At 38.7% G+C, this 12,040-nt stretch overlaps 1 protein-coding gene across 3 annotated transcripts in view; it reads left to right on the top strand.

Moving 5' to 3' along the window:
- Window positions 1-12,040, top strand: part of AGFG2 (ArfGAP with FG repeats 2) — a 66,175-nt gene that overhangs the window by 35,873 nt on the left and 18,262 nt on the right. For all 3 annotated transcript variants that reach the window (XM_007483305.2, XM_007483306.2, XM_016430861.2), the window contains exons 4-5: window positions 1,693-1,840; window positions 2,441-2,579. In XM_007483305.2, the coding sequence (XP_007483367.2) occupies window positions 1,693-1,840; window positions 2,441-2,579 (287 nt within the window). The remainder of the gene's footprint in view (window positions 1-1,692; window positions 1,841-2,440; window positions 2,580-12,040) is intronic.

Below are 12,040 nucleotides of genomic sequence, written 5' to 3'. Positions count from 1 at the left end.
TAGCACAGAGTGTTAGAATGAAGGGCATGGTAGGAGGAAGACGATTCAATTCATCAGACATTCATCAAGCATTTGTCATGTAGAAGGCACTTTACTAAATGCCAGAGCTACAATACACAGCCCCTGTCTTGAGTTAGGCTTGTTCTAGAAACAATGGCTAGAAATTGTAAGAAGGTAAATTCAGGAAAGGAGAAACTTCTTAACAATTTAGGCTGTCTAAAAGTGGAATATGTTGTTTCAGAAGATGCTAGGTTGCCCCTTTGAGATTTTCAGGAAAGGCTAGCTGACACTTTTGAGAGAATGTGAAGGGATATATTACTGTAGGTTTGATTAGGTGACTTCTAAATGAGAGCATTTATTATTCTATGATTCTTTGGTAGAAATGAGTAACTTGTATGATTGTTATTGTTCATTAGTTTATGATGTACCATTCTTTGTGACCCTGTGGATCATATCATGCCAATGCTATCCAGGGGATTTTTTTCTTGGCAGAGATACAAGGGTTTTGCAAAAAGAAGTTAAATTACTTGCCCGGAGTCACACAGCTGGGAAGTATCTGAGGCTGGGTTTGTACTTAAAATGAGTCTTCCTGACTTCAGGCCCAGCATTCTGTCCACTGTTCCACCTAGCTACCTCCAACTTGTATGATACTTAAATGCAAATGTGCAACATTAGGGATGCTGCAGAGGAATCGTCAGGAGGGGCTGGAGCAGCAGGCATGATTCTTAATTCTCTTTATTTAAAAAAAGAATGAGAAAAGGTAAAGAAGAGCAGAGAAATAAAACCAGGAAAGCAAAGGTTTAACTGCCCTTTGAGAAAGAATAGAAGTAGGGATAAAAGAGATAGCATTTTTGAAAGTTGTCTTCAAATACTTGAAGGACTCTATGGTAATTAGATGGTCTTTGGCTTCAGAAGAAATACCAGGATTAGTGTATGGTGTTTAAAAAAAGGCAGCTTTACCCTTGAAAAAAGCCCAGCAGGGGCTCAGTGAATTGAGAGCCAGGCCTAGGCCTAAGAGGGTCTGAGTTCCAATCTGCCCTCATACTCTTCCTGGCTGTGTGACCTACAGTAAGTCATTTCACTCCTGTTGCCCATCCTTTACTGCTCTTTTGTCTTGGAACCAGTGCATAATATTAATTCTAAGACAGAAGGTGAGGGTTTAAAAGAAGGGAGAAAAAAGTCCAGTAGAATTTTTTTTTTAATGGAAAGGACTGCTTTGTAACCAAATTGTGTGTGTGAATATGCAAAGTGAATCCTCACCATTTTTATTATTATCGTTATTGTTCTTATGTAGATTCCTTGTCACTAGAAGTGTTTCTGTAGCAGCTACATGACCACCTATAAGGAATGTTCTAGGTCAGTGGAGTAAAACTAAAATAAAAAGGGAGGCCACAAATCCATACTGCAGACCACATATTGGCTTAATTTGAAAATGTAATGTTATCTGTTCTCTTGTATTTTTATTTGTCATGTTAAATCCTACCCAGTTACATTTTAATCTGGTTCAGAAACCATTTGAAGAGGATATCTTTGCATTGGTTGAGAGGATGGGTTAGACAATCTCTAAATCCTCTTCTAACTCTGAAAACATGATTTGATTCAGATACTGTAATGGGTGCTTTCCTAGAAGTTCAGAGAAGCACATAAACTGGTACTCCTTTTTATTCCACTTAGCCTGTTTGTTCCTTGAAGGTATGTCCCCCCAGACCAAGTCAAGGGATTGTCCTATGCCAAAAGCAGCACCTCTACCCCTACCCAAGATTCAACTTCAGATGTAAAGCCCCTGAGGACACTTCTTGGGGACCCTGGGCCCTCTTCTGTTATCTCCAGCACTAACCAGGTAGGTGTCAGATAAAAAGGCATAAATTATATAGGGGCGAAGATCTAGGGGTCTCACTTTCAGTCTTTGGATCTTATAGATTGAGTGATGAGGTAGCAGAACAAAAACTCTGCTTGTGTGTCCCTGTCTTCTAAAAAATGTCCCTGATCTTCCCCTTGTTAAAAAAGGAATAAGCCTGCAGGAAGTAGGGTGGGAGAAAATCAGAGCAGACCTAATGAGTTTACCTTTGGAGAAAGAGAAGGGGCTATTAGGTTGGGGTAACTTTTTTAGCAAATAGGGAAAAGTGGTTAATATTAGCCACAGCCGGAATTGGTTACTGTGTTATTTGCTAACAGTGTTTCACTGAGGCTTGTTACCTTTATATTACTTTACTTTGTAGGTCCCAAAGCCTGAGGTCCTGGGAGTTTATCAATGGAATGTGAAAGAAACCATCCTATTTTGCTCCCTGGAATTTTCTCAGCACAGAGACCACATGATATCTAGTACACCTGTCTCCCTGTCTGGCTAGGACAATACAAAGTTAGAGGAAGTTCTGAGAGGCTTCTAGGATTTCTGGCTCCATGATTATTAAAATTCATTCCTCTCTAATCTGTTTCTCAGGCTCGGCTTTCCCAGCACCGGTGCTCTCAACCACCCTCCCTCCCTTCAGTCAAGAAAGCCAGCACTGACCTGTTGGCTGACATTGGTGGAGACCCTTTTGCAGCTCCCCAGCCAGCATCAAACTTTGCTGTCTTTGGGGGTAAGTTGGGTCTAGACTTAAAAAGAAAAACCAAAACAACAGTTTCAGGTACTTATACATCAGGTCTAATAGAATCCATTCCTTTGGGGTAACTTGAATTTTGACCTTGGAATTAGTTTATTCATGTAGGAGGTAGTACATTATAATAATTTTATATTGGCCAGTGGAGAGAAGTTGAAAAGAAGAAAAAGTGGCCATAACACTGGGAGCTTGAGTTCAGGTACTAAAAATAAATTGGGGGGTGTGCTAAATAAAAGCAGAAGGAATTTCAGAGCTCTCTCTTAGACTTCTGAAAATAATCTTTGCTTTTTTATTCCTTCTTTGCCCTCTCTTCCTTTGCAGAATGTTTGGAGCAAGAATGATATATCATTCTATATATCACCTAGGGCTCAAAATCTCAACCTTGAAAGGTTGTCCAGTTGTATAATCAATCATGGTCAAATGGATGACATTTTCAGTGAAAATGATCAGGGGATTTTAGTGATTTTGAGGTCCCCTGAATTGGAGAAGGTCTGTCCTCCATCTCTAGCCAATCCTAGATCTAGTTTCATCTCACCAGGTCCCAAGCCATGTTTCTCTCCCCCCACCCCCAAGCCCTCTCCCATATCCAATTTCTACTTCTTGCTCTGGGAATAATAATCAGCTCAGCATTACCATTACTACTAGAAAAGGCATAATCATCTCATGCCTGTTCTATTCACAGTCCTTGCAATTCTGAGTTGAATACCTAGACCTAAGCTCCCATTCTTGGTCAACACTCCCCACACTCTTCCATCTTTCCTATGTCCCTCTCCAACTCTAACCTTCCCATCCTCCCCTTTTTAAAAACAAATTACATTTCAGATTGGATCTTCCTCTTGTGGCCCTTCTATCTCCTGGTCATCAGAGAAACCTCTCTCTTCAATGGCACAGCATTCTTGGTCACCCTCTCCAATTGTACCATCTCTCATCACACCATTGACATAGTGAGCTAAGAGGGGGAGGAAGCGGTATGTTTTTTTGCTTCTTCTTTACATGTCCCTCCCTTTTCTTAACTCCTCTAACTGCCTTACTGTTTCTCCTTTGAGATTCACTTCATCCAAAAATAACCATCTAATTCCTGGTTATCTATGGGCTATCAGGTCATTTTCTCTCCTTTACAGTGAAGTTCAGTATCTACTTCAGTATGTTCTACCTGACCTCAATGCCTGTGCTATCATTCTATCTTTGGATTCTCTTTTTACACCAAAACTGAGAAAAAAACAACTTTATCTACTGCTTACCTCTTCTTTCTTCCCTCTCATTCCTTAGCTCCTTGCAGTCTCACTTCTCTCCCTACAATTCAAACAACACTTTCCAAGGTCTTCAGAGATCACTTTAGTGTTAAATCCAGTGGCATTTTCTAGGCCATCTTTTTTGACTTCCCTGCAGTGTTTAGCATTGTTTAGCACTCTCTTCTTCTGTCTTTGTCTTATGCCTGGGTTTTCACGACACTTACTTATATTTTTATTTCTACCTGTTAGACCATGCATGGTTAATCATGTCCTGCATCTTGTGTGTAGGTATTCTTAATGGCTTTGTTCTGGGCCTTCTCTTTTCTCTTTCACACCTACCCTAACATTTGCTGATCTCTTTAGCTCATATGGTTTCCATTATTACCTCTGTGCAGATGATTCCCAAGTCTATACAGTGATCTCTCACCTATCCTGGGAGTTATATTCCAGAAATCCCCATGATAGGTAAAACTCTGCAAAGTAGCAGGAGAGCAAACAGACCGATGCTACAGTCACTGAGCCAATCACCAGCCAATAGTGTGCCATGTATAATCTCATGTCGGCAAATGTGCACAAGCAGTAGTGGTGTACTGTATTATTTCCATTGTGTACAGTACAATATTCATCTGCAAAACCCCATGATAGAGAGAAAACTCTGCAATACAGAATTAGATACATTAAAAAACAAAACACAGTACAGTGAGGCCTCAATAAGTGAACTGTGATATAGTGAGAGATGACTGTACATCTATTCCTCATCTCTCTTCAGAGCTACTAAGGTTTGCAGCTTTGAAGTCAACTTTAGCTCTTTCACCCTTCCTCAATTCCATGTTCCATCGGTGGCCAAGCCAATCCTGCTTCTTCATCATTTCTTGCAGCAGTTCCTTTTTCCTCAGCTTATTCACAACTACTCTATTCCAGGCCTTCATCTTGCTTGGACAGTAGTTTCCTAATGGATCTTTCTGCTTTAAGACTCTTTCCTATAATGCATCTTCCACACAGGCACCAAAATTTATTCCTATAGTGATAATTCTCTATATAATTTTATATATAATTCTTTTTTTTTTTAAACCCTTACCTTCCGTCTTGGAGTCAATAGTGTGTATTGGCTCCAAGGCAGAAGAGTGGTAAGAGCTTGGCAATGAGGGTCAAGTGACTTGCCCAGGGTCACACAGCTGGGAAGTGTCTCTGAGGCCAGATTTGAACCTAGGACCTCCCGTCTCTAGGCCTGGCTCTCAATCCACTGAGCTACCCTGCTGCCCCCTATATAATTCTATATATCATGATATTCCTATATAGATAAACATGATGCTTCTGTGCTCAGGAAGTATGATAATTAAAATTGGTTGCCAAATGTAATAGTTAAAATTTTTGTTTGTCAAAGATAATAATGGTTAAAAAAATTGTTGTGGTTACCGTTTATAAAAGTTAAAGTTTTTTGAGTCAGTAGTCTGTTAGTAGCTTTATTTACAGCAAGGTAGAGATATTAAAGTGGGAAATATAGGTATCTCCTTTCCTACTTCCTTGTGTATTGTCCTTCCTTATTAGAATATAAGTTTCTTGAGGGTAGGGACTTTTTTTTATTCCCAGTACTTAGCACTGCTTGGCAGTTAGTAAAGGCTTAATAAATACTAACTGGCTGATTTCCTCATTTTACAAATAAGTGCTTAAACATCTGATAAAGGCTTAATGATATGTAAAAGAGCAACATTTAAGTAGGCTAGAAGGATTGAGATGTAGGGGACAAGAATCCAGAGTCCTAAATACTAGAGTATTTATAGCATGGAGTTAGAAATGAACCACCCAAGATTCTATAACAAGTTCTTATGAGTGAAGAGTTAGGAATGTCAATCTTGAAAAACACAGAACTACCAAAATAGTTAGAAAGAACAAGTCTTTGGTCCAGCCGTTTCTGGAGGGTAATTTGGAATTATGCTCAAAGGGCTTTAAAAGACTGCCTGCTCTTTGATCTAGCCATGACACTGCTAGGTTTGTACCCCAAAGGGATAATAAGGAAAAAGACCTGTTCAAGAATATTAATAGTTGTGTTCTTTGTGGTGGCAAAAATTTGGAAAAAGAGGGGATGCCCTTCAACTGGGAAATGGCTGAACAAATTGTGGTATATGATGGTGATGGATTACTATTGTGCTAAATGAATAATGAACTGGAGGAATTTAGACCTCTAGGAAGTGATGCAGAGCGAAAGGAGCAGAACCAGGAGAACATTATACAAAGATTGATACACTGTGGCACAATAGAATGTAATAGACTTTTCTATTAGTAGCAATGATCCAGGACAATCCAGAGGATATTATGAGCAAGAATGTTGTCCACATCCAGAGAATACTGCAGAACTGTGGGTGCAGAAGAAAAACATATGATCAATCATGTGCTTTGATGCAGATATAATTAGGGTTTTGATGTTAAAAAAAAACATTCTAATGCAAATATGAATAATAAAGAAATAGGTTTTCAACAATGATACATGTATAACCCAGTGGAATTGCTTGTCAGCTCCAGGAGGGGAGAGGAAAGAGGGGTGGAAAAATCATGAATCATGTAACCATGGAAAAATATTCTAAATAAATTAATTAAAAGAAAGAAAGAAAATAAAGTGGGAAATATAGGAAGGAGGGTAGAAAATATCACCTAGCTAAAAATACCCGAAGTCCTAATCCTAGTGCCTCTAGACCATGAATGCGAATGTCACCAGAATCAAAAGTTTGGATCAGGAAGCCGAAATCCAGAGATCCAGAGAAGCTGAAAAACAGCCAAGAGCCTTCAGTGGACATGAGGTCAAGACTGCCGAGAATCCAGCAGAGCTCAGGCTCCCTAGACTAAAGGCCGGCAAGAAGTCCACTAGAGCTCATTGTCTGCCAAGAATCCAACAGTGAAGCCAAGAATGCCCAAATCTCTCTCAGGCTCCACATACATACAGTTTTCTAAACCCATCAGCTCTCCTCAGTCACATCTCAGGAATCAATCACAGCCTTTCAATTTGCTGGGCAGTGCTAGTGGACCTTTTAGGATGTGAACTTTCTTTGTGACTTACTAAGTGTTAAGTAGGGATACTTTAAGTTCATTATTGATTAACTTCCCTTTCACAAATTCTGTTTGACATTTAATAAATTCCTCCAACCTTCCTGTCTTTTTAGACTTATTATACTTTACTCCCCTACCTGTTCTCTATTCTCTTGTCAAACTGGCTTACTTGCTATTCCCTATGCAAAAGATTCCATTTCCCACTTCCTTTGCAAACCTTTTTGTCCCCCATATCTGACATGCTCTCCCTTCTCATCTCTATCTCTTTGAATGCTTATCTCCCTTCAAGCTTATCTCAGGTGCCATCTTTTATAAGAGGTTTTTCCTGACTTTCATAGTTATAGGATCCCCTCCTCTCTCTTTGTTGTGTTTATAGCCTGTATTTATTCAAACTTATTGTGTCCCCTTCTGGAGTATAAGCACCTTCAGAGAAGTAAGGATCAGAGATTCTTGACCATTTGCTTAGACAATCTGGTAAAATACAGTTAATAAAATATTTAAGAAAACAAATTCTCAGATCCCAAGTTAAGAACCCACTTATAAAAGTTCGTTGATTGATTTATAGTTTGATTGTATTCCAAGGTCAAACCATAATCTGTGTTCAGTTCTTGGCACTACATTATAGGAAGGTTGTTAGGGTAGAGAGGAAGCTTAGAAAACTACATGACCATATTGGGAATGATTAGCTCAAATGAGAGATGACTGTAATATGTCATATATCATATTAAAAAATAGCAATTTTCAAGGATTTGAAAGGCCTTTATGAAAAAAGGAAAGCAGTAATGCAGTGGAAAGACTACAGGAATGCAGGAAACTGTGTAGGTCCCTTCTTATTGACAATTTTTGGTGTAACAACTATGGGCAAATTGCTTATCTTCTCTGAGCTTTAGTTTCCTTGTTTATAAAATAGTGCCTATCTCACAGAATTGTAAGGTTCAAGTGAAATAATATATGTAAAGTGCTTTGCAAACCTTCTGTCAATTATTATAGTTAACATAAAAAGGGATAAGCACAGAAACTAATTACAATGAAAGGAACCATAAATAACAAACCAATATGTTATATTAAACTTGTATACTTTAAATGCTTTAGCATAGAAAAAATAAACTGAACTCCAAGAAGACTGAGAGTAATATAGTAATGGTAAGAGATTTTAGTGTTTGTCTCATTTTGGACAAATTTAACAAAGATAAACAGAAGGGAAAATAGAGAATTAAATTTCTGGGAAATCTAGAGCTGAAAAACTCATGGTATCTTCTGTATGAGACTGCTTAAGAACATATATTTAAATTTTTTATTTATTTAGAATATTTTTCCATAGTTATATGATTCATGATTTTTCCCACCCGTTTTCCCTCCCCCTCCCAGAGCTGACAAACAATCCCACTGGGTTATACATGTGTTAATGTTCAAAACCTATTTCCATGTTATTCATACTTGCAATAGAGTGATCTTTTAATACCAAAACCCTAATCATATCCCTGTTGAACCACGTGATCAGTCATGTTTTTCTTCTGCATTTCTGCTCCCACAGTTCTTTCTCTGGATGTGGATAGCATTCTTTCTCATAAGTTCCTCTGGATTGTCCCTGGATCATCACATTGCTCCTAGAAGAAAAGTCTATTACATTTGATTGTACCACAGTGTATCAGTGTCTGTGTACAACGTTCTGTTTCTACTCATTTCGCTCTGCATCAGTTCCTGGAGGTCTTTCTAGTTCACTTGGAAATCCTCCAGTTCATCATTCCTTTTAGCACAATAGTATTCCATCACTATCAGATACTACAATTTGATGGACACCCCCTCATTTTCCAATTTTTTTGCCACCACAAAGAGTGTAGCTATAAATATTTTTGTACAAGTATTTTTTTCCTTATTATCTCTTTGGGGTACGAACCTAGCAGTGGTATGGCTGGGTCAAAGGACAGACAGTCATTTAAAGCCCTTTGGACATAATTTCAAATTGCCCTCCAGAATGGTTGGACCAATTCACAACTCCAGCAGCAGTGTATTAGTGTTCCAATTTTTGCCACATCCCCTTCAACATTTTAGATATATTTTTTAAACCCTTATCTTTTTTTTTTATTTAGTCAATTTAGAACATTATTCCTTAGTTACAAGAATCGTATTCTATCCCTCCCTCCCCTCCCCCCACCCTTCCCATAGCCCACATGCAATTCCACTGGGTATTACATGTGTCCTTGATCAGAACCTATTTCCATGTTGTTGGTGTTTGCATCAGGATGTTCATTTAGAGTCTACATCCTCAGCCATATCCTCTCGAACCCATGTAATCAAGCAGTTGTTTTTCTTCTGTGTTTCTACTCCCAGTTTTACCTCTGAATATGGATAACATTTTTTCTCTTAGTTTCCTCCAAGTTGATCAGGAACACTATATTGCCACTAATGGAGGAGTCCATTACATTCGATTGTACCACAGTGTATCAGTCTCTGTGTATAATGTTCTCCTGGTTTTGCTCCTTTCGCTCTGCATCACTTCGTGTAGGTTGTCCAGTTCCCATGGAATTCCTCCACTTTATTATTTCTTGGAGCACAATAGTATTCCATCACCAACATACACCACAATTTCTTCAGCCATTCCCCAATTGAAGGGCTGCCCCATATTTTCCAATTTTTTGCCACCACAAAGAGCGCAGCTATGAATATTCTTGTACAAGTCTTTTTCCTTATTATCTCTTTGGGGTACAAACCCAGCAGTGCTATGGCTGGATCAAAGGGCAGACAGTCTTTTAGTACCTTTTAGGCATAGTTCCAAATTGCCCTCCAGAATGGTTGGATCAATTCATAACTCCACTAGTAATGCATTAATGTCCTGACTTTGCCATATCCCCTCTAGCATTCATTACGTTCCATTGCTGTCATGTTAGCCAGTCAGCTAGGTGTGAGGTGGTACCTCAGAGTTGTTTTGATTTGCATCTCTGATTATAAGAAATTTAGAACACTTTTTCATGTGCTTATTAATAGTTTTGATTTCTTTCACTGAAAATTGCCTATTCATGGCCCTTGCCCATTTATCAACTGGAGAATGGCTTGATTTTTTTGTACAATTAGTTTAGCTCTTTATAATGTTGGTTCCAAGGCAGAAGAGTAGAAAGGACTATGCAATTGGGGTTAAATGAGTTGCCCAGGGTCATGGAGGCCACATTGGAACCCAAGACCTCCCATCTCCAGGATTGGCTCTCTATCCATTAAGTCACCTAACTGCCCCTAAGAATAGATTTAATACCCCATGGAACTTTTAGAGAAATTAATTTATGTATTAGGGCACAGAGAAATTGCTAACAGGTGTCAAAAAGACAAAAATAGTTAACATTTTTTTAATAGAACATAATAAAAATAGTTCAGAGAGCACAAAAAACAAAGGCACAAATGGAAACTTAATGGTGAAATTCTTTTTTTCCTCTGGAGAAGTTATTTTTTTTTAAATAACAAATTTCCATATGAGTTTTCTGAAGTTATATAATCTAAATTGTCTCCCTCTCTTCTTTTCTCCCCACTCCTAGAACTGGCTAGCAATTCAGTCTGAGTTATATGTATATTATCATGCAAAATGTTTCACATTATTCATTTTTGTTTGTGAATAATCTTATAAAACCAAAACCCTAAAACATATGCCCAAATAAGTGATAAATCATATGCTTCCATCTACATCAGCGGTTCTCAACCTCTCAGTTTGTAGCAATGAGAATACATAATGCATATCAGGTATTTACATTCCTAATCATAACTGTAGCAAAATTACAGTTTTGAAGTAGCCACCAAAATAATTTTTTGGTTTGGGGTCACTGCAACATGAGTATTGCGGGGTCACGGCATTAGAAAGATTGAGAACCACTGATCTACATTCTTACTCCAACAGTTCTTTCTCTGGAGGTGGATAGCAAGTCCCTCAGAATTGTTCTGGATTATTGTATTGTGTTAGTAGCAAAGTTTGTCATATTTTGATCATTCCCCAATATTGCTGTTGCTGTGTACAGTGTTTTCCTGGTTCTGCTTATTTCATTCTTCATGAGTTTGTGTAGGTCTTCCAGTTTTTTCTGAAATCATCTTGTTCACCATTCCTTATAAGCACAGTAGTATTCCATCACTGTCATATACCACAATTTGGTCAGCCATTCCCCAATTGAGGAACATCCCTTTATTTTCCAATTCTTTGCCACTACAAAAAGAGCAGCTATAAATATTTTTGTACAAACAGGCCCTTTCCCATTTTTTAAAATCTCTTTGGGATATAGTGTTAGTGGTAAATTTAGGGTTGTTGACTAAATATATTATATTAGTGGTCACCAGGGATTAAAATTCAATCCCAATAAAATACTCAAGTCAGTTTGGGATTTTATGGTAGTTTAATTACAATAGAGGGAAGAAATTAAGAAGAAGGAAAAGAAGGGAAGGGTATAAGATTTTCTCCAGCCTGGATAAGCCAAGGGCAGTTCAGAGGCTTCAGCCAAGGGGCCTTCTCAGAAGATTAAATCTAGCTGGGCTTCCAGCCACGAGGCCTCCAAGATGAGGGGCCTCCTCGGAGTATAGTGCCTTCAGGAGGTAAAGGGAAGAGGGAGTCTGCCTTAATCACTCACCAAGGCTGATTCAGGGAAAACGCCTCACATAAACCAAGCTACAGAGCTACTTCCAATGACCACCACTGCCAAAGTCTGCCAAACACACCAAACTCCACCAAAAGCTCCCAACTCAATCACAGGAAGTGATGCGAAATATATAGGCAGTTCTTTACATCACTTCATGTGAGATGTACTGGTACATACATGGCTTAACCTTGGCTTAGGACAGCCCAGGGGGTCAGTCAGTTGTTTCTGATTTGTCACTTGCTAGCACATGTGGATCATAGGCCATCCTCCCCTACCCTTAATCCTTAAATGGGGGTGAATACATTCCTTGGTTGCTAAAATTCTAAAGACTAAGCAGGGTGGAGTAAATCTAAAATTCACAGTAGGCCTAGTAGTGGTATTACTGGATCAAAGGGTAAGCATTCTTTTATAGCCCTTTGGGCATAATTCCAAATTGCCCTCCAGAATAGTTGGACCAGTTTATAACTCCACCAGCAATGCATTAGTGTTCCAATTCTGCTGTATCCACTCCAACATTTGTCATTTTCCTTTACTGTCAGATTGGCCAATCTGATAGGTA

This window comes from Monodelphis domestica, chromosome 2, assembly GCF_027887165.1.
Source record: "Monodelphis domestica isolate mMonDom1 chromosome 2, mMonDom1.pri, whole genome shotgun sequence".
Taxonomy (NCBI): domain Eukaryota; kingdom Metazoa; phylum Chordata; class Mammalia; order Didelphimorphia; family Didelphidae; genus Monodelphis; species Monodelphis domestica.
Note: the sequence above shows the minus strand (reverse complement) of the source record. Positions and strands in the feature narration are given on the sequence as shown.